Source organism: Balaenoptera acutorostrata, chromosome 3 (assembly GCF_949987535.1).
Source record: "Balaenoptera acutorostrata chromosome 3, mBalAcu1.1, whole genome shotgun sequence".
NCBI lineage: Eukaryota > Metazoa > Chordata > Mammalia > Artiodactyla > Balaenopteridae > Balaenoptera > Balaenoptera acutorostrata.
Window position 1 is genome coordinate 35,944,009 of NC_080066.1, and position 24,548 is coordinate 35,968,556.

Below are 24,548 nucleotides of genomic sequence, written 5' to 3' on the forward strand. Positions count from 1 at the left end.
AGGGCAATATTTGGCATTTTTAAACTTTAGAAAGTTTCCCAGTCTGAAGAATATGAAATACCTCACTTTGTATTTTTTGCATTTTTTTTTGTTAATGAGGTTAATATTTTCATTGTTTTTTTTTTTTCATTGTTTTTTGACTATGCAGGTTCCCCTTCTGTGAATTTCCTGTTCATATCCTTTTCCCAGTCTTCTACTAGTTTGCTTTGCTTTTGTTTTATTGTATTTAAATATCTCAGACACTAATCCCTTATTGGTTATATTCATTATCAAGATTTTCTCCCATTCTATGCTCTTCTTTTGGTTTATAGTATATATTTTTACAATACAAAGCCTGCTTAAACTTATAAATATTTTCCTTCCCAACTTATGCTCTTTTGTCTTAGTTAAGGAATAATTCACTACCCAGAGATCATACAGATATTCTCCTATATATTCTTCTTCTAAATGTTTTCAAGATTTGCTTTTCATAAGTAGATTTTAATCCACCTGGAATTTATTCTTTAATAGATTGACATTTTCTAATATTTTTCCTTTGGATATTAATAATCATATTTGAACCTCATGTATTGAATATTCATCTTTTCTCCACCATTTTTTAAATTGTGGTATAATTGGCATATAACATTAGATTAGTTTCAGGTGTAATTACACAAATTTTTCTTACACAAATTTTTCATGACATCTTGAAATCCTACATATGCATGTTTCTGTTTCTGGGCTCTTGATTTTGCTACATTGGCCTATTTGTGCCCATCCTACTACTATAGTTGAATTTTTTTTTTAATGTTAGTGTTTGGGCAAGTCTTTTGTTCTCCTTCAAAATCGTTTTTTTTATCTTTGCACTTCCATATGACTCTTGAAATTACATTTAATTTAAATATAATTTAGGAGAAACTGGCATTTTTATGATATTGAGGCTTCCTAATATGAACATATTCTATATCTCCATTTATTTAGGTGAGCTTTTAAATATTTCATAAAGGCCTTGTATATCTTTTATTGAATTTATTACAAGGTACCTTATATTTTTTAAGTAGCAAAAATGGTATCCTTTTGAAATTTGCTTTCTTATTAGTTTTTCCTACTGTGTAAGAATATAGTTGTTATTTGTGCACTAACTTTGTTTCCAATAATCTTAAAGAATTCTTTCATTAGTCCTATTATTTTATGTGTAGATACTCTTGGATATTCTGTCTAGACAATCAGGTAGTCTATGAATAATGAGAGTTTTGTTTCTTCCTTTCTAATCGTTATACTTTGTATTTCTTTTTCTTGCCTTATTATACTGACTAGGACCTCATGTACAAAAATGAATATAAACAATGACAGTAGCCATTCTTATCTCATATCTAATGTTAAAGAAAATGCAGTAACATTCTATAGACTAAGAGAGTACATCTCTATTCCTAGTGTGAGAAGATTTCTCATTTCAATTATGAATGTGTTCATTTTATCAAATGCCACTTTTGCATCGATTTAGATAACTGTATGACTTTTCTCTCTTAAATATTCCATGCTGTGCCTGCTGGTGCTTATTCATTGCAAATATTTCCATGTGTATTATCTATTTTAGATTGCAAGCTTATCATAAGCAGGGCTCTATTGATAGGGATAGGAATCCTATACAGCCTGGCTTGCTGACCTGTCTCTCCATATCTTTTTACTACTGCAGTAACCTCAGGCTGTCAAGGGTAACAAGACTACTTTTCATATTAATTTCTCACCTCAAGGCTTCCACAATCAAATGGGATATAAACATCCAACTCAATATATACAACCTATGTAGATCAATATGCATGCACCTCAAATTCTTGGGAGAGTAGGTCCATTGTTCCAAAGTGGAAATTTTTTTTCATTTAATGTTGAGACCAAGATATTTAAATTCCCTATGTTGGTGTATGGCTTTTATTTTTTTCCAGTTCATCTGTTTAGTAAGTATATAGACCTCAACAGTCCTGTCTTTAAATTAGGGCTGGAATTCCTATACTGTGCCTCATACACACACAAGACTTGATCTCCTGTGACTGTGAAGGAATTAAAACTCAAAAGCCTGAGTTCTAGAAACCAGTAAATCCCATCTCCATCCCCAGAGTAGGCACAAAATCAGTTATGCACTTACTGGTTTGGCCCTCAGTTTCCTCTCTGTTTTTTGGCTCTGTAGATATCATTTAATTTCTTGTATGTTCAACTTTACTGTTTTTTTATTAAGACAATTTTTTTAGAACAGTTTTAAGTTCACAGCAAAATTGAGGGGAAAGCACCGATATTTCCTATATATCACCTGCCCTCACACATGCATAGCTTCCCCCATTATCAACATTCCCCACCAGAGTGGTGCCTTTGCTACAACTGGTGAACCTACATTGACACATCCTAATCACCCCAAGTTCATAGTTTACATTAGGGTCCATGCTTGGAGTTGGATATCCCATGGGTTTGAAGAAATGTATGACATGTGTCCATCATTATGGTATCATACAGAGTATTTTCACTGCCCTAAATATCCTCTGTATTCCATCTACTCATCACCCCCACCCCCAACCCTTAACCCCTGGCAACCACTGATCTTTTTACTGTCTTCACAGTTTTGCCTTTTAAAGAATGTCATATAGTTGGAATCATATAGTATGCAGCCTTTTCAGATTGGCTTCTTTCACTTAGTAATATGCATTTAAATTTTCTCCATGTCTTTTTATGGCTTGATAGACCATGTCTTTTTAGTGTTGAATAACATTCCATTGTCTGGATGTACATTTTATTTATCCATTCACCTTACCGAAGGATATCTTGGTTGCTTACAAGTTTGGCAATTATGAATAAAGTTGCTATAAACATCTGTGTGCAGGTCTTTGTGTGGACATAAGTTTTTAACTACCTTGGGCAAACACCAAGGAGCATGAACACTCACTCATATTGTAAGAGTATGTTTAGTTTTGTAAGAAACCGTCTTACTGTTTTCCAAAGTAGCTGTACCATTTTGCATTCCCACTAGCAATGTATGAGAGTTCCTGTTATTCCACACCTTTACCAGCATTTGCTGTGGTCAGTGTTCCAGATTTTGACCATTCCAATGGGTGTATAGTGGTCTCTCGTTATTTTAATTTGCAGTTACCTGATGACAGATGATGTGGAGCATCTTTTCATGTGCTTATTTGCCACCTACATATCTTCTTTGGTGAGGTGTCCGTTAAGGTCTTTGCCCAATTTTTTAATTGGATTGTTTGTTTTCTTATTGTTGAGTTTTACAAGTTCTTTGTATATTTTGGATAACAGTCCTTTATCAAATATGTCTTTTACAAATATTTTCCCCCAGTCTATGGCTTGTCTTCTCATTCTCTTGACATTATCTTTTGCAGAATAGAAGTTTTTAATTTTAATGAAGTTGGCTTATCAATTATTTTATTCATGGATCATGCCTTTGGTGTTGCATCTAAAAAGTCACTGCCATACCTAAGGTCATCTAAGGTTTTCTCCTAGGTAATCTTCTAGGAGTTTTATTGTTTTGTGTTTTGCATTTAGTTCTTTTATATATTTTGAGTTAGTGTAAGGTTTGTGTCCACATTCAGTTTTTTGCATATGGATGTCCAGTAGTTTTAGCACCATTTGGTGAAGAGACTATCTTTGCTCCATTGTATTGCCTTTGCTCCTTTGTCAAAGATCAGTTGACTACATTTATGGAGGTCTATTTCTGGGCTCTCTATTCTGTTTCATTGATCCATTTGTCTGTCCCTTCAAGAATAATACACTGTCTTGATTACTGTACCTTTATAGTAAGTCTTGAAGTCGAGTAGTTTTAGTCCTCTGACTATTCTCCTTCAATATTTCATGGACTATGCTGGGTCTTTTGCCCCTCCACATAAACTTTAGAATCAGTTTGCTGTTATCCACAAAATATTATGCTGGGATTTTGACCGAGATTGCATTGGATCTAAAGATCAAGTTGGGAGAAACTGACATCTTGACCATATTTAGCCTTCCTATCCATGAAAATGGAATATCTCTCCATTCAACTTTACCTAAAAAAGATTTATGTCCTATTTTACCTGGCCTTTCTAGGTGTTTTTTTAAATAAATTAAATACTTTATTTTAAAATAATTGTAAATCACATTGATTTGTAACATAATGAAAAGAAATCCTATGACCCTGTTTCCCCAAATGGTAACATCTTGCAAAACTATGTTATAGTAACACAACCGGGATATTTACATTAAAACAGTCAGAACACAGAACACTTCTATTACCCCAAAGATCCCTCAAGTTGCCTCTTATAGTCATACCTTCTTTCCAACCACCCCCAATTCTTCTTTAATATCAGGCAATTACTGATCTGTTCTCCATTTCTATAATTTTTGCCATTTTAATAATATTATATAAATGGGATCATATGGTACATAACCTTTGGAGAATGGCTTTTTGTACCTCAGCATAATTCTCAGAGATTCATCCAGGTCATTGCCTGTATCAATGGTTCATTTCTTTTTACTGCTGTGTAGTAGTCCATGGTATGGATATACTATAGTTTGTTTAACTAGTCACCCACTAAAGGGCATCTGGGTTGTTTCCATTTTCTGGATATTATGAGTAAAGCTGCTAAAAAAATTCAGGTTTTCATGGGAAAACAAGTCTTCATTTCTCTGGGATAAATGCCCAGGAGTACAACTGCTGGGTTGTATGGTAGTTGCATGTTTATTTTTTTAAGAAACTGCCTGTGGCTGTACTATTTTACATTCTCACCACCAGTGTATGAGTGATCCAGTTTCTCTGCATTCTTGCCAGAATTTCATGTTGTCACTTAAAAAAAAAAAAAGGTATTCTGATAGGTATGTAATAAATAATGTCTGATTGTGGCTTTAATTTGCATTTCCCTAACAGCTAGTGATAATAAGCACATTTTCATGTACTTATTTGACATCTGTGTATCCTCTTTGGTGAAATATCTGTTCAGGTCTTTTGTTCATTTTCTAATTGGATTGGTTTTTTTTAATTGTTAATTTTTTAAAGTCCTTAATATAGATCCTAGTCCTTTATCAGATATGTGGTTTGCAAATATTTTCTCCCACTGATCTAGGTGCCATTACCACCAATACCACAGTTGTGATTACTGTAGCTGTATAAGTCTTGATATCAGGTAGACTGATTCCTTCTACTCTATTTTTTTTCAAAATTGTTTTAGGTATTATGTGGCTTAGCCTTTCCATATAAATTTTAGAATAATCTTGTTTAATCTACATAAAAAAATCTTGCTAGAATTTTGAGTGAAATAAACCTATAAATCAATTTGAGCCCAGCTTTCTTCCCCACTTGGTTCCTAGAATATTGGAATCAGAGGATCTTTGTCTGAGAAATCAGAGCAGTCCAAAATAAAATATCTAAAAACATCATCAGGCAATGAGATAGACCAGCCACATCTCCTTAAAATTAAGCTGGCAACTCTTTTCCTTAAACATGAACAACAACAACAACAAAACAAAATAAGGATCAGCAGAAATCTTCGAAAGGTCTCTAACATGAAATATAGTGACAAAAACAAAACAGAAAACAGTAATTTGGAAAGAATTGAGACTATGCAGGGAGAAGAAAACTCCCCCCAACCCTGCCCCACAAAAATCTTTTTATATGCTCAGAGATAAAAGAGAAGATACTGCATCTGAGAATCAGGGACAGACTGCTTTTTAAAAAAAAAATAATTCAAGGAACAAAAAATATATAAGAAGAAAACAGAGAAAGAGGAAAAAAGAGAGAGATAAAATACTTAGAGAACTGCAAAATAAGTTTAGGCAAAACTCCCAGAAAGTAGGGCAAATGGGCAAAGAGAGGAAAACAGTAAGTCTAATATCTGAATAATATATACATAAACATCTTTTAAAAAATAATCAACAAAAATTAAAACTTTAAAAAAATATCTTCATCAAAAGTTTATATTCTCCAACATAGCTTTCAATATTCTTCATAAAATTACGCATCCTTACCTATCCCACAGACCGATACTGTAGTCAAGCAGGCTTTTTAAATCAGTCTTGGGATTTATTAATTCATTCATCTATTTATTTATGGAATAAAATATACTAAATTTCCTCTACACATCAGTAGTAATGTTGGACACAGAATAAAGAGAAGAAAGACACCATCTATGCCACCTAAAATGTTTTTTCAATTGTGGAAATAGAAAAATAAAAAAACAACACAATGAAATAAACACTCTGATAAAAGTATGTTCACAAGATCCTATAGAAACACAGAAGAACTGCACCTAACCTAGTAAATGGTAGAAACTGCCAACAAATGCTTTAAGGAAGAAACGGAGATTCAAAGGACTTTCCAAGGTCAACTATGTGTTGTTAACAACCAAAAGGAGAAAAAGGATGCTTTAGGCAGAAATAAGAGCATTGGCAAAAGATGTGAAGTGATAGGTGAGAACACATTCACTTATTTACTCATTCAATTAACAATGTGTGGGTCCTAATCATATGTTAGATGTTAGACCTTAGAGTGGTTAAGTAAATGTCCCTTCCCTAAAAGGAGTATAATAATAAGAAGCACAAAAGAGGAACATCAAATTTAGACCAAGATGTCAAGACAGGTTTCCTAAATGAGGATGACCTTGAAGAATAAGTAAGAATTAACCAGATATCACACTAAAAAAAGACACAAAAGTATATGTGATAAGATGCAGATGATTAAGACAATAGGTGCACAAAGAAGGGCCAGGTTTAAAATGAAGGAAAGAAGGTAAGGTAACAAATACACCACAGCAGCATTTTGAAACATCATTAGAAAATAAATCAGAGAAAACTTCAAGTGGCAAGGATCTTGAAAAGCACTCTTAAACACTCAGGAAAATAAACAACAGATGAAAGTGACTAGAGTAAAAGTAGAAGACAAACAAATAACAAGTGTTCATGAAGAAGAGGACAGAACAAAGAGGCAAGAACCAACAGTAAATGATACAATAGAAGAAAATTTTTTCTACAATAAAGAAAGATCTAAATCTGTACAACAAAAGTGGCCACCATGTGCCAAGGAAAAATCAATGAAAAGAGACTGATAGCTAGATGCAACATTGTAAAATTTCTGAGGGAAAAATACAGCCTTCTATAGGCAGCCAGGCAGAACAAATAGGGTATCTACCAAAGAAGACAAAAAAATTAAGCCAGCTTGAGAGGTCTGTGAGCAACACTGTATACCAAACTTTATGGAAAAAGAACTTCTGAGTCTTGAGAGGGAAAATTTGTGTCTCGGGAATTTTATACCCAAATAAGCCATTCACTGTGTATGTGTGAAGTCAAGAGAAAGACATTTTCAGATATATTATATAAGGACTCATAAAGTATAAGACCACAACTTTTTCCTGAAATTAAGAAGGCTATAAAGTCTTGCTGCTTGAAGTGTGGTCCATGGACAAGCAGCATTGACATTACCTGGGGATTCGTTAGAAATGAAAGATCCTGGATCCCACTCCAGACCTACTGAATCAAAGTTTATATTTTAACAAGATCCCTAGGTGATTCATATGTGCATTAAAATTCCAGAAGCACAGCTCAAAACATATCCCTGCCAACAAAGTGATGATTCAGAATTAAGAACTGAAAATACTGACAATGAACACTGAAATAATGTATGCACACAAACACAATTAAGTTTCAACGATAGTTTGAAATATGATTATTAAAGAAAAGATATAAAGGGAATAAATGGTGCCAAGAAACTGAGTATAAGATCCCAGATTATAATAACAAAGCCCCGAAGAGTAGGAATGAAGAAGAAAAGCATAAAATACGCATCGGCTTACAAATAGAAATCAAAAGAAACTAGCATTTTATTATTGGCATTGACAGTTATAAAGCAATTATTAAAGTATGGCTTTCAAACATCTTAAATTTAATCATCAGTAATATAAAAACAGGATATATATACATATTTCCAAATTACCAGAGGTAAAATTTCAGCAAAAAAAAAAAAAGCATAAAAGAAAAGAGAGAATGAAAGATTTTAAATACTGATGGTTAGCCAAGCACATATGTTGAACTCTTTCTCCCTTATAAATGCCTAGTGAAATGATCAACAAAGTATATTAATAGGTCAACAACTCTCCATCATAGCTGGAAATTCATACAGGCTATACACAAGCCAGAAACTTCAACATGCATGCGAACAAGACTAAATTAAAGGATGGTATACAAATATATTATTCACTACACACAAAAGAGAAGGCTGCCTTTGAAGTAAGCGGAACAGATCCACAGGAGAACCCACCAATACTCACTAAATCAAATTGACAGATGATGTAGCCAGAACTCCTGGCAATCAATGCCGTGGGAGTGGCTAGTATAAGACAAAAACGTAGATGCATATAAGATCTAACTGGATAGGGGGCCATGTGAAACACTCAGTGCCTGTATGGGCTGGGGTACTCTGGAAGGGTTAAGGGAAGTGTAGGTACTGCAGAGACTATCTCCAAATAAAGGAAAGCCACAAAAATTCATTAGCAGAAAGGCAATGTTCCTTCCCACAAATGCCTTCCACTGCAGCTTCTATTCATTCTCCATATTGATACAAAGCTGCAATAGATTTAAAGCAATGATTCTTACCCAAACGGAAGAAAGGCATTTTTCCCATGGAGAGTGAGAACTGAATTAACAAGGACTTGATAAAACCCTAATTCTAATCTAGATTCCTGATATTTGGAGATAAACACACACACACACACACACATATATATACATACATACACTTAAGTATACATATAAACATATTAGTAGATTTTTAAAAAATTGCTCTTATTTCTTTAATAATGATCCTATAGGATCATTTTCCTTCGAATTATCTCAGTTTTTGTTTGTCTCAAAACATCTTTATTTCACCTTCACACTCGTAGGATATTTTTGCTAGATAGAGGATTCCATTGTAATAGTTATTTTCTTTCAAGATGTTAGGTAATTTCATTATCTTCTAATGAGAAGTTAGCAGTCAACATTATCTTTGCTCCTTTGATGGTAATGTGTCTTTTCTCTCTGGTTTCTTTTAAGATTTTACCATAATGTGTTTATGCATATTTATTCTGTTTAGGGTGTGCAGAGTTTCTTGAATTTGTGGCTTGATATCTTTATAGCAATAACTTTTGGAAATTTGGGGAAATTCTTGGTTACTATTGCTTCAAATAGTACTTCTACCCTATTCTCTATCTCTCTTTTCCTTTTAGGACTCCAATTATACATGGTTTAGACCTTTTCATCTTGTTCCATATATCCCTTATTCTATGTTCTGTGTTTTCCCCCCACCCTATAATTTAGCCTGGATATTTCTACAAACCTATACTCTCTTCTACTGTTTCTAACCTGCTATTATGGCCATCTATTTAGTACATAATTTTAGTTATCACTTGCTTCTATTCTCAAATTCCCATATGATTCAATTTTATGGATTCCAGTTCTCTGGTGAAATCCTGTATTCTGTCATCTATTCTCGTAAATATTTATTACAGGGTTTTTGTTTTGTTTTTTTAACACACAGGTCCAATAACTCTAGTACCTGTTTCTATCATCTCTTTTTCCTCTTGCTCTTATATCATGGTAAGATTGGCAATGTTTTATTGAATCATTGGCATGATCTATAAAAACTTGTATAATCTTTGGTTGGTGTCATCTTCCTCCAGGGTGTCTTTTTTAAAGCTTCTTGGAGGCAGTTGGAATAACAACAAATTTTATTACTCAAATTAGGGTTGAGCTAATTCAAGACTAGGTTTCAGTCTTCATAATATCTAGTCTATTTAGGATTGGTTTTCCCTTTCTCCTAGGGTATAGTCCTTCATGGATACAAACTGATCACCTGAGATGTTTACCAGGGCTTTGAACTCAAATTTTTATGTCCCAGGACTATGAAACTGCCAATAAATCCGCTTAATTTCTCAGCCTCTTAGCAGCTGCTTTCTGCTTGGCTTTTCTGCCTCTTACTGCTTAAAAATTGGTGAATACTAGGATTAAAAATATGGCTCAGATAAAGTCATTTTTCTGCATGTCGCTTACTTGCAGGGATCGTGCAGTCTCAAGTTCTAAGTCCATGATTATGTTTTACTCCTCAATTTCTGGTTCACAATTACCCATCATTAGATTGTTAATATCTGTAATAGTTTTTATTACATCCAAAGTATGGTCCAAAGTGAAGTGAGATAAATAAGGGCAAAAAAGTAAATTTTTATAAAGCTACATGAATTCAATTTAAAGGCAGGTCTTTCGATCTAAGATTATGTCCTACTTTTTAATGTTAAAATGAAAAGATTCTGATTGTAATTCTTTCCTGTAAAGTCTGTGATGGTAGACCATAGGTGAGTTTTTTGTTTGTTTGTTTTTGTTTTTGTCTTTATTTGACCAAATAAAAAACTGACAACCTATATTAGTTCCAAATATGCTTTTTTTGAACAATTTACTAGTATTTGAAATCCAAAAGTGTGAGAATCAGATTCTTTACCTTCTTCTTCAACATTGCCCATTCTGCTTTCTCCCCTATCTATTGTCTTTTAGGCATAAAAGCTGCTTTTCATTTCCTGCTCCAGCACCTTTACATATGCTGGCCTCACTATCTGGATTTTATGTCCCATAACCCTCCACCCTTCATATAATTGACTTCCTCTCAGCAGCTGGGTCTCAGCATAGACCCTCGGCACAGAGGACTTCCCTGGATAGGTGTTATCTACCCCCTTGACACAAATTTTAATTACATATAATTTGATTACATACTTGTTTATTGTTTGTCCCCCTAGATAATAAGAACCATGAGGACAGGCTCTGTGTTAGTTTAACTCACAGTTGTTAAACTCCTTACCCACACCAAGGCATAAAAAGCATCTTGGAGCTGGAGACTTAGATAGTATAAGGATTTCTGAACATTTCTTTGAGAAATCTATGCTATGATCCTCCCCTCACTCTGCTCCAACAGAAAGAGAAGGGATGAGGCCTTCAATCTGCTAACCCCCAATTGAGAGGAAGAAATTTTAGGGACACCAGCTGACACGTGCCTCTTGCAGTTGGTTGGTGTCTAATCCACACCTGAGAAATTTAAGGGCTGAGAGCTCAGCTGCAGTGGGCTGTGTAAGCAGAGCAGGTGTTGCTGCATTGGCTCCTAGAACTGGGGAGTTTGTTTAGCAAAGTTCAGCAAAGTTCACAGGAGGGTTTCCAGTGAACCAGATGTGGGCCGCATGCAAGAGAGCCAGCATGGGGTTGTCCTAGGAACGAACATACCAAGACAGCCGCTGAGGGGGTGAGTAGACATAAACAGGAAGAAGCTGGGAGTATGCCTCGGTGTCCAAGATTAGGAAAGAGCAATGTTACCATGTCAGAGGATTGCAAATACCACATCGTAAGCGAATTGCAGGCAAGGATCCCAAGGGACTGGGGGGGAAGGAGGAGACACTGTCTCAGAAAAAATCCATCAAAGTGCTCACAATAGATGAAGCTGGCTTTAAACACCCACTAAACCAGAGAACATCAATACCTGGTCACTAAAGTCAAGGCAGAACTCCCCTCCTCCTTCTCCTCTCCTCTTGCCCAAATCTCCTTTTCTGAGTAAGTACAGAGAAGGTAGAAGAGGCTGAGCAGTAGCCCTTCCTACCCCGAAGGCTTTCCAGTAGCAGCCGACCCCGGTTAGGAAACAGAAGACACAAATGCACACACACACTGAGATAGATCACTTGGCAAAGTCATATTCTAGGCAAAATCAAAGTAATTTTTTAAATTAATAAAATAACAGACATGGAAGCATTTTGGTTGTATGACAACAAGATGAAAGTGGCCATTCATGGTCCTTAATATTGATATATTCCTCTAAATCTTTTTAACAGATACAAGTTCATACCATCTTTTTTTTAATTTTGCCTTTATCTCTTTCGCCAGTGGATAAGTAGAATTTATGGAATTTTTGCTGTTTAAGTGATGCTTGATGCTGAATAAGGACCATTTATACCGGTGATTCAAACAGAACCTTGACTGAGCTCAAAATTTTGAGCTTAAGTAGTCTCATCCCTTCTATTACTCCTAATAATTACCTTGCCATTTATCACAGGATATGGATTTTTATATTTTGAGGGCAGGGCATGAGGGATGAATGTCAAGGAATCATAAAATGCTCTAATATGAGGGGTTTGGCTTTTATATTTAGTTGGCGACTGGGGAGGTACATACCATAAAGAAAAGACAAACACAAATAAACCCCACTCTTTTCCCACCTGAACCCTACCATTCATTGCAAATTATTCAGATCCCTCAGATTTGGATTGAGATGCCAAAATCTCACCTTCCCATGCCAGTCTCCATGCTGGAAACCTCTCCCTCAAATGAATGACCAGCGGTGGGTAAGAACTTGCTCCCTACCTGAGAAGACCCTCCCTGACCCTTGCCCACAGGAGCACAGGCCCCCTATTACAAGCCTCACCAGGATAAATACATCCCAGTACAACGTAACATCCATATGGTATGACACACTTAGAGGGCATTTATTTCCTCACCAAGGTAACAACACAGAAGAAGCAGCTATACCACTTTGTCATTGTGAGACTAATCCCCGGACTCAGTTCTGCAACCATTTACTTAGGGTTCCAAGCTCTGAGTCAGAACTTGCCCTAAGATAATGACACCAACACTAACTCCAGGAGCCTTCCCATGCTTTCCTGGAGTGCACTCAGAGTCCTCCTTCTCAAAGGCCATTTCTGCAGTCTCACATCTGCCCTGCTCTGTGCTGTCTCAAGGAAATGAGAATGTACGTGGTCACTGTTTAACAGGCCATAAAACAGCGACCTTGATGAAATCCAGAGCATTTCTGCTCTATACCTTACACATTCAGGGAACGTCCATTCCCTCTTTCACCGGACAACATCCCCAAACTGAAGTTGGCTGCCATGATCTTGGAGTCTTCTTTTGTCCAGAACCAGCCTATCCAGTTCCATCCACTTGGGGTTCTGTCTTACCTGAGAGCTCAGGTAAAAATCCTTGGCTAGGATTGACACTACCCCGTGAAGAATTACCTCAAATTGTCTCAAGAGCAATGATAACTGTGGGTTTCTTACAATGTATGTTTATTTTTTAAGAAGCTGATCTTACATTTTAACAAATGTTGCTTAACATAAACATTTCTAAGATAGGAGCACAGACCTTGCATTACCTTCTTAATCAATGGGTTGCTCAGAGAAAGTGAACCGAAAGTGATTAAAATGGCAACAACTCGAGGGTGGAACACAGAAGACTTGACCTCTTACCCCAAGTCTCAACAACTCTGGGCCAGTGACTTATCATGCCGGCCTCCCCTCCCTTAAAGCCCAAAGTGTGTAGTGCCCCAGCTGCTGCGAGCTGGGAGTCTCATGCGGAGGGGTATGGCCACACTCATGAAAATGCGGCCATTACTATTTAAATATGGTAACTTGAGGTAACTTAAATATGGTAAGTTGGTAACTTACACCACCATCATGGTACCTTCCAAAGCCAAGAAGCCCAGTTTTCTTCCCAACCTTACCCATCCCAAGGCGCTGACACCCCACAGAGAAGAACAGGAAAAGCCACCACTTACCTGCCAGTCAAACATCTCCGCAGAGAATAGGACGCTCCTCCCCCACAAGTCCGGGAGCAGTCACTCCAGTCACCCCAAGCATCCCAGTTGCTATCTTTGTCTTCATCCGAACGAGTGTTTCTTGAAGTCTGTAAAGTGAAAAAACGCAATAAATTATAGACAAAATGCTAGAAATATCCCAAAAGCTTTCCCAGTTTATCCAGAGTCTTACTCTAAGCTGTTCACAAAGACTAAAGTTGCCTAAAAATGCATTGTTTTGGAATGGCTACATTAAAACACACACACACAAGATAGTTTTATATGGAAACTCGTGACACATGAGTACCTTTCCACCTTACGAAGGTTTTATCCAGATGGCTTCCAAGCTCAGTTTTAAATTTGAAATTTTATCATTCCAAAATTTAAATAAATTGGCTAAATATAAATAATATTTATTATTATTATTTTGTGTTTATAACTTACATAGCAGGGTCCCAGCTTGTACCTAAGAAATTCTCTCCATTGTCTGTCATATAGACTGGTGCTTACTCCAAAGAAACCTTTTTGCATGAGGATTTGTGGAACCTCCTGAGAGAGGCTTCACCCCAAGAAAACAAAGTAGATAAAGCTTCAGGGTCCAAGAAAATAGAGAAAGTTCAATTATCTTTGGATTAATTTGTCTTCTGGACTTGCCACCATTGACTTATATCAAGATACTCTAAAGAAAAGAGAACAGGGGAGTTAAAAATTTTTAAATATATAGATAGACATAGATATGAAAAGAAATGATGTACAAAACATCACAAAGAGGCCTAAAGTAGACTCAAATAAATGAAGAAACACATAGTCCTAAATAGCTGGACTCAATACTGTAAAATGTTAATTCTCTCCAAATTAATCTACAAATTTATAACTCCAATCAAAATCCCAAAGGGGATTTTTTTAGACCCTAACAAAATGATTCTAAAGTTCATCTGGTGGAGTAAATGTCTACAAGAGCCAAGAAAAAACTGTACAAGAAGGGAAATTAGAGGGAAATTGCCTCAATTCAAACAGTATAGAATTGGCATAGCAATAAGCATTCAGATCCATTAAGGTTAGAAAAAGAAGAGTCCAGAAACAGACCCAAGTATAAGGACATAACATAGAACCACAAGTCGGTGTGATGAATGGTTTAAAAGAAAATAATAGATAACTTCTTCACAAAAGACACCAAAATGAATTCAGATATATTCCAGAAATTAATATTTTAAATGCTGAACCCATAAAATACTAAAAAAGCTATAGATTAAAAGTCATACAGGCTTGATGTAGCAAAGAGTGTCCTAGATGTGTCAACAAAGGTAGAAACCCCAAAGCAAAAGACTGATAGATTGAATTACATTAAAATAAAAACACACATAGCATTTTCTCTCTCTTCACCTATAGATAAAGGAATAAGTATATGAACATCCACACAAAAATGCCGTAGTGAAAGAAAACACACCAAATTGCCTCTAAGGATGGAGGGAGCAGGACTCGGCATGCACGCTGCTGGGGAAGGACACAAAAAGAATGCCAACGGAATGTTTTATTCCCCTCCCAGTCCTCCCCCAAAAGATCTGAAGCAACTATGACAAAACATTCAACTCGATGAAGCCAGGTGGTGCTATAATAGATGTTAGTTTTATCTGAACTTTTATGGATTTTGAAGTTTCTTTTAAAACATACTTTGAGGGGGCTTCCCTGGTGGTGCAGTGGTTAAGAATCCACCAGCCAATGCAGGGGACACGGGTTCGAGCCCTGGTCCGGGAAGATCCCACATGCCACGGAGCAACTAAGCCCGTGCGCCACAACTACTGAGCCCGCGTGCCACAATTACTGAAGCCCAGGTGCCTAGAGCCCGTGCTCCACAACAAATAGAAGCTACCACAATGAGAAGCCTGTGCACTGCAACAAAGAGTAGCCCCCGCTCACCGCAACTAGAGAAAGCCCGCGCACAGCAACAAAGACCCAACGTAGCCAAAACAAAAAACAAAAACAAAAAAAAAACACTTTGAGGGTAAAAGGCAATCATTAGAGAAGAATGTAATAAGCCTATATCATATTTAATACAGGTAAATGTGTACATGCCTAGGGAAATGAGTAAGAGGTTAATTAAAATGTTAGCAGTGGCTACTTCCAGGTGCTAGGAAATTTAAAATTCTTTTGTTCTTTTGTCTCTGAATTTTAAGTTGTTTTTTTTTATGCCAATACTTCAATATTTTAATTGAAAACAAGCAAGGAAACAAACACAACCACATCCTGTTGACATACAGAAAAGCTCAACTCAGACAGGACTTAATAGGTGAGTTCTAAGTTGGAAACCAGGAGAGTTTATGAAGGAAACCCTGACATACTAATAAACCGAAGCATGGGACTCAGCTAGATATTGCACAGATTTCCTTAAGCCCTTAGGCCAAGTTACCTCATCCAACCAAAAAAAAAAAAAAAATTAAATTAAGAGAGGGATCTGTAGAAAGGACCTTCAAATGTGAAATGAATAAATAATGACTGGAAGCAAGGAGGAGATTTTCCAATAATTTTCACCCACATCTCACCGGTCAGTGGGTTTCCTGGCTTCTTACCAAGCTACCTATTTATAGCACAGTAAGCAGCCCTACTAGAGGCAATATTTCAGCAACAGTCAAGGGAAAGGAAAGAATAAATACCTGGCAACTGATCAAGTCTGTCATCGGGAATAAGGGCTAATTAAATCCATACTATTTACTGTTCTAATTAGACCACTGTTCAGTTCGATTTTCTACACTAAACGTCACCAAACAGAACTGTGTCGTGTCTATAATTTAATATAAAATAAAGTTTTAATTCATAAAAAATACAATAAGCAGTTTAATACACTCATCTGGGCTTTTAGGTTGGTGAGTCCAAATCACTTAGGTAAACGTTTAAAATAAACACAGCTGAAATTGATTTTTCATTTTGTCACTCGATATACTGATAGGTTGAATGTGAAAAGTTGAAAACCATCATCATATATATTTTAAAATGAAAGTTGAGAGTTCTTTGAAATATTGTTTTCATTTGTTTTTATTCCCACTATCCCATCTGTTCAGTTTATAGTTAGAGTCAGGTTTCTTTCCATAACTTCTCCACCTTTACTTACAAAAAAAAAAAAAGAATCTTGATTCTAAAATAACCAAAATAGGCAAGTTATAAATGCAGGCATTTGGTTTCTTTGGTTGAATCAGTAAGATATTTTTCCCCTAAGAAAACAGAGAGAAACTGACATCTCAAGAGGGATCCTTGAGTTTTTCTCCTCTCCTTGGCCATGAAGATGGTCAGATTTTGCTTTGAAACCCCACTGCTATTTCCTACCAGCCAGTCCTCCTGCCCTTCTCATCATTCTTCGTTTTCCAAAGAGTAGCAATAATATCCCCAATTTCTACCCAGTTCTCATCTCTTCCCTTTGATGCCAGCAGCATGATGATAACACAAACGTTCAGAAAAAAAAAAAAAAAATCTCATTGGAGCTGAGCAAAGAGTCCCCAGGGTCAGTTCTAAACATTTATATTTGTATATTCTTCTTTATAGCGACACAGAACCTGCTTCCCTGGAACTTACATCCTCTAGAGCAGTGGACGCTGAGTCTCCATCCTCTTCTACAGAAGAAACCTTTTCAAGCTTTCTTCAATTGTCCCGGCTCTCTCACGAATATCTCCTCTCCCTGCGCACTCTGCAGTCTGCACATTTTTTATTTTAAAATGTAGCATCCAGAACATAACAATGTATCTGAGAATAATAGACTACATAGTGTCGCTATTACCCAGGTTTCTTTTGATGAAATCTAAGTTTCCATCTCTCTTTCTTCCCTCCTCTCCTCTTCCTCCCTTCTTCCCTTCCTTCCTTCCTTCCTTCCTCCCTTCCTACCTTTTTAGTCACACCATTTACTGGATCTCATGATGGAGGCAGTATCACATAATGGTTAAAAGTTGTGTGACTCTGGATAAGTTTCTTAACCTTTCTAAAACTCATCTATAAAATGGAGATGATATTTTTACTCCAACAGGATTTAAACAAAATGCCATCTATAGAATGAATCACACAGCATCTCAGTAAATGTCTCAATAAGCATAAGGTATCTTTCTTCAAAATAATGTCTTTTTCCAAACAATGACAGGAGAGCCAGCTCTCTTCCATTTTTACTTAGGCAAGGCTTAACATTAATCACTACTGAATTTCCTCTTGTTGGTTTTGGCCCAGAATACCAGCCTGCTGAGATCTGTTTGCACCCTGATCCTGTCACCCCATCTACAAGCCACTTTGCTCAGCTTTGCAGCTTCCATGCTCCACCCAAGTCCCTGATAAACATGCTGGACACAGCTCCCTAATCTTACAGAATTCCATATGCACATTTCTGCTTTTTTAAAATAGTAAGTGGACCCTAATGCCAAGTAAGCAGCCAACTAATCAGACTTGGAATCGGTGAACACAGTTTAATGTTACAATAAAAATATGAAATAAAATCACCATCACCAAGTGTTAGGAGGCAGAAAGAGTGGTGGGGTGGGAAAAAACCAGCCATTAGGAGGAACTGGATCAGGGACCGTAGGGTGGGGTCTATATTCTTGGGCTGCATGGTGGTGGTGAGTCTCCTGAGAGAAGAGGTATTATATTTAGCAGCCCCACTTTGGCCAGCCCCAGCTCTGAAATCTAGTGACAATAAAATATGGTTGACTGATATCAGCCCCATGTTTGACCTGATGGTCACCCTGCAGAGGCAACGCCTATGTTTGTAAGTTGGGTACCACTAATTCCCAATTCCTTCTTTTCAGACATCCTCATGAGCTGTCTTAAGTAATTATTTAAACTCCAAGTTATTAATATTTTATAAGGTAAGTTGTTATCTGAACCCTATCTATAGAATTCTTCCCCCAAGTCTGAGTCAACCGACATCCTATCACTCAGTGACCCCGTTCTGGGCCAGACTCTGAAGTGGGCATGGAGAAAGAACTGAAGAATCTGGCCCCGCACAAAGCAGCGACCATGTATGTACACAGTGAGCACCCTTGCCAATATGTTTCCTACATTCTTTCTAACCTTCTCAACAAACCCTTGAGGTGGATATTACCAATCCCCGTTTTATAGCGGAACAACTGGAGCTTCCAGAACGACGTGTCCAAGGTGTGGGGGAGCCCGGGCAGAACCCCTTCCTGTCTGACCCAGACAAGGCCTGCCTTTTGCTCATGGATGCTCCTCCCCTGCCCTTGTGGACCAGGAATCCAGTCAAGTGCAGCAGCCAACCTATCATCACTCGTAGCTAGCATTTCACATCTTGGATCGAATACAGCTGCTGCTGTGATTCACTTGACCACAACATTCTTTTGATATCTCAATGAAGTCGTTTTACTTTTTTTTCCCTCTCTATATTGCAAGCAGAACTACACTTCTGTTTTTCAAAAAATATTTGATTTTATCTAAGTTATTCCACGAGGAATACGCGTTCTTGACCGACATTCACAGACTGGGATGCATTTGTTAGTTTTCTCACACAAACGTACACCAACGGCTTGCAAAGTTCAAGGCTCGGGGAAGATGAGCCTGGATCAGGCCCTCAAGACAGTGAGTAGCAGGTGAGAGAGGCTGAAGGGTTGGGCAGAATCAGCTCTCAGTCACTGAGAGCAACAGACACAAGGACACAGAGCAAGGAGGTGCTGAAACAGAAGCAATTTCTACCTCGGTTAGGAATGCCAGGGCACATACTTTCCAGGGAACACACTAATTCTGCTGGAAGCACCTGGCAGAGCCTCACAGGTCCCCATCAGCTTCTCTCATGTAATGGGATTGCAAGTGCATTCTTAGTTCTGATTCTTCTTTATTTTCTAATTGTAATGGAATTACAACACTTTCCTATTTTGTTCCTTTTGCTCATCTGTATTTCCCAGTTTTATACGATGAACATGTATACTTTATGCAATAAAACACCGAATAAAAGTTCTTTTTATAAGGGGTGGGGGGAACACTAAAGAGGAACCTTATGAAAATATATCCAAAGAGGTAAAATGCACTTTGTGCTGTTTGGTTAAAACTATCAGGCTTAAAGATCTCTTAGGAAGTCATATTTTCCTAAGTAAAGTTCTAGCTAGGGAGTATTTTGGATGAAAAATTCAGAAAAGATATTGTTTACTCATTATATAATAGGACTGGTAGAAGCCAAAAATATTGTAGGAATAAGTGTGCTCACATTCTCATAAAGACTCGAGGACTTCTTGCCTTCTTGGATCCCCATGCATAAATTAAATCATAAAATATTTCCCTGACAGCTCTTAAATCTGTGACTTATAATGAACAGCACAGCTCTACCAGTCTTGCAAAAACGTTAGCAATTAAACACAGATTTCACATATAAGGTCACTTATCGGAAATGCTATATTAACAGGTCCATATTAAAAACAACTCAAAATAAAATAGGTTCCACTGGGATGTTACTTCCCAGACATCAAATAAAGGTTTATTCCAGCATTACCACAAAGGTTATTTAAGGAAATGACAAACAACCCAAATTTTAACAGTAAATACATTCTTTCAGGTCAATACTACCTTAAGATCTTTAACAACATATTTTTTAAAATATGAATCAGGTAAATGACATAAAATGTCCCTGAAGCTGTCAGAGACTCAACAACTCAGTGCAGCCAGAATACCTAAAACACTAACATAGCTAAAGCTATGTGCTAGGCATACACCTCTGTCTTCTTGGTCCATTCTATCCTCTACTGGAAGGTACATATATCCACATGTCATTACCCTGATGGTCAATGACCACTTGCTAGGATTTGGTCTACCCTTTCCTAGCCAATGTGTTACCTATTATTTTACCACCTTCTTAAAGCCCTTCACTGATTCCTCAGGACACGTGTTCTGTACGTCCAGGCTCTCCATGACCTGCTCTGTCTCATCCTCCAGCTCTATTCCCTGCAGCTCAGGCTCACACTGCATCCCATATTCCAAGCACACGATATTTCTCATTATTCCCCAAACACAAACACGTTTGCTAAGTCCTGCTTCCTTTGGCAAACCCCGAAACAACACCAAGACCCTCCTCTTGGAGCAGCTCTATTTGCAGGTGACCAGTGTGTGAAGATACAGAACTAACAAGCCCTGCTTCCCTGAGGCTGAGGTCAGTATAGTCCAGGATTGCTTCTGAGAAAGCATCCTGCTCCCTGGATTTTTCCTGCCAGCCCCACTACATAGGAGGCTGGCCCCAGTTCTGGGATTCCTCACCTCCTTGAGTCTCCTCCCCTAGTTAGCCAGGCATAGACTGACCTGGTTTTATGTACTCCTGGTTATGTACTCCAGTCACGCTGGCTCTCAGATTCCTGGATTAGAGATTGATTCCGCCTATTGCTCTAGTAAAAGAAAAAAAATCTCCCACAAATGTTATGAAGAGGTTCCAAATCATGGCAACCAAGGCTTCTCCACATCAAGATGAAGGAACACCAACTAAACACTCCAGACTTCTGAGAGTGAGACAGGCCTTCTGTATACAGCAATCCAGTCCATCATATTAGGTCAGAGAACTAGGTCCCAGAGGGAAAGAGGGCAGATTCAGAAGGGGATAATTTGAGAAGCATTTTAAAAACACACTTTGCTGTACAGCAGAAATTAACACAACATTGTAAATCAACTATACCTCAATTTTAAAAATACCCACACACACTCTTTACTAAGATGAGAACACGGTACAGGGAAACCGCAGGGCTGGTGCAACACACCGGGGCTGGTACCAGGCAGGCCCTGTGAATCAGACAATTCACATTATCTGCCTGGGCCTTGTCTGCAAGATGCGGCAAGGGCAGGCAGAGGCTGTAGGTAAAAGGCTGGTTGACAGAAGCTAAGGCCTTTGGTCAAGAATTACAGCCCATAGCAGCCTCACCAAGTGGGAGTTGGGGAAACAAATACACTTCTCTCCTCCCTCTCTCCAATCCCCTGCAGTGCTCACCATTGGCCAAACCCGACCAGGAGCCAGAGGGCAAGGGAGACCACTGATGCAGTCCGTACAGGTCAGCCCCCCGGGTGGGGCCAGCACAGGGTGGGGAGCGACGGAGAGTGGATCTGGAGAACAAAGGGAAACTTTCCGACGCAGCAATTTATTGACTTGCTGGAATATTTTTGAGCAGAGGACTGACTTCGGCAAACTATATTTTGGAAAAATTACTCTGGCAGGAGTGTGGGGAAAGATTGAGGGAGGAGAGTGCAGAGCTGGAAGGCCACTGTATAGGACAGGCAAGAAACAAGAGCTCAGGCTAGACACTGCCAGTGTCTAGAAGAGGAGGACATAGACTTGAGGGGTTTTGTTGTTGTTGTTTATTTGTTCAATTTTTTTAATTGAGACATAATTGACACGTTAACATTACATTAGTTTCAGGTGTACAACGTAATGATTCGTTATTTGCACACATTGAGAAATGATCACCATAAGTCTAGTTAACATCCATCACCATACATAGTTACAATTTTTTTTTTCTTGTGAGGAAAACTTTTAGACCTACTCTTTCAGACATGAGGTTTTAAGGAGCTAGAACCAATAGGACCTGGGTGCTGACCAGATGCAGGGAGAAAGGAGGCGCTAGGATGACTCTTGGGCTTCCGGATTAAGTGACTTGTGGGAGATGTTCATCTCAGCCTCACAACCATCCTCAGCGCCACCCTTGAGGTGAGATGCTCAGTGCCCTTGGGTACAGAATGCGAGCAGTGCCTAAATTACAGCTAAGATAAAGGGAGCATACTGGTGGTCCGAGGAGGAATCTGGCCTGTGGGTGTGATTCATCTAACTATAATTGTATGGTTTACCAAAAAAAGGAATTATTTGTTAATGTTTAAAGATACGGAGATTTCACATAAAAATCTAGATTTCTGACTTCTCAGGAAAAGGCAAGAGGAAATCAATATAGGCACCACATCCCAACATGGTAATAACTCAAACTAAGGGTGGCCACACAGTTTTGAAGGGGCATATGCCCTCCAGTTTGTACAGTCTCCATCCAGCCACTGTGAGGATTCACAGTATCTGCCTGACCCCCGGGGGTCCAACTGGGAACTTGCTGGTGATGAATGACTGTTGGTTTGAAGGTAATCAAGAGACATGTGTATTTGTACTGATGTCAGATTCTTCAGTCTTGCTACAGAACATCATGTTCTAGAGAGTAAGAAACATACACACAAATAATAAAAATAAAGCAAAACAGGATGCTTTGTTGTCTTCACTGGACACTGAGTTCAGCCATCTGCACACAGAGGCAGAGTTTAAGAAGTTATTCCATGGTGCTCAGTGTCTAAACTCTACTCCCTTTGTACCCCTGGGCTTTGTCTCTGGGGTATTTCAGAAATAAAATATTAGTGTATTTAATAAGCTCAAATAAAAATTCCCGAAGCATAGACAAATCATATTCTAGAACACGCCTGTGCTATCTACTAACACACAGATCGTCACTGTCCCCAGGGAGCCCATCCCAGGAATTACACAGATCACCTCTGTACAGCACCCCCCCACCACAATCCTATATTAAGGATGAGAACATCTAGGTTACTTTTTTTCCATTAGTGCAATGTTCCTGGCTACTAGACAAGTTAGAAAACAACCACAGCCTCCAATTGTAGCAAGAGGCATAAATAAAAGTGACCTAATACAATTGGGTTTAGTTTAGTTTTGTTTTGACTGTATTTTTTTGTTAAAAAGAAATTCCTAAATACAAAGCTACTTTACATGAAGACAGACTTAATAGGATATTATCGATGATACTTTGGTAAGTCATCATGAAGCACGTACAGCACAAGATCAGGTAAGACTGAATAGAAAGGAGAAGCAAATGTTGCCAAATATAAAAGTCTGATGGAGAGTAATGGTAGGCTGGGTAATATGGACCAACCATCCCACTAAGAACAACTAGAAAAGCAAAAATATCCTCCATAAATGAAATAAAGATGTTTTCAGACAAACAAAAATAGAATTCACCATAGGCAGACCAGTCCTAAAGGAAATACTAAAAGGTGTTTTTAGGGTTAAAGGAAGCTTGGAGATACGGAAAGAAATGAAGAGCAAAAAATAAAATGGTAAAGAAGAATGTGGGTAATTCTAAATAAAGAGCAACTATATAAAACAGCAATTATCGTGGCTTGTGGAGTTTAAAATATTTATATGGCATTAATATATCTGACAACAATGGCATATGAATCAGAAGAGTGATAAATGACATTAAAGTACCCTAAGATCCTTGTTATCACCTAGGAAGAGGATAAAAGGACCAATTAATATTTGACTTTGATAAGTCAAGAATACATGTTTTGCTAAAAATAGAATTACCATATGATCCAGCAATCCCACTCCTGGGCATATACCCAGACAAAATTACAATTCAAAAAGATACATGCACCCCTATATTCACAGCAGCACTGTTCACAATAGCCAAAACATGGAAACAATCTAAATGTCCATCGACAGATGAATGGATAAAGAAGATGTGGTACATATATACAATGGAATACTACTCAGCCATAAAAAAGAATGAAATAATGCCATTTGCAGCAACATGGATTGACCTAGAGATTATCATACTAAGTGAAGTAAATCAGAAAGAGAAAGACAAATACCATATGATATCACTTACATGTGGAATCTAAAATATGGCACAAATGAACCTATCTATATGAAACAGAAACAGACTCAGACATGGAGAACAGACTTGTGGTTGCCAGTGGTTGGGGGGAAGAGAAGAATTGGGAGTTTGGGAATAGTAGATGCAAACTATTACATGTAGGATGGATAAAATACAAGGTCCTACTGTATATACAGGGAACTATATTCAATACCCTGTGATAAACCATAATGGAAAAGAATATAAAAATAAGAATGTCTATTTGTGTATAACTGAGTGACTTTGCTGTACTGCAGAGATTGGCATAGCATTGTAAATCAACTATACTTCAATTTAAAAAATTTTTAAAAAAAGAATACATATTTTGATCTCTAGTGTTA

At 37.6% G+C, this 24,548-nt stretch overlaps 1 protein-coding gene across 1 annotated transcript in view; it reads right to left on the reverse strand.

Annotated features, from left to right (window-relative positions):
• ADAMTSL3 (ADAMTS like 3) overlaps positions 1-24,548 on the reverse strand; it is a 389,643-nt gene that overhangs the window by 253,900 nt on the left and 111,195 nt on the right. Inside the window, exon 4 of the mRNA XM_057543842.1 lies at positions 13,556-13,683. Within this exon, the coding sequence (XP_057399825.1) occupies positions 13,556-13,683 (128 nt within the window). The remainder of the gene's footprint in view (positions 1-13,555; positions 13,684-24,548) is intronic.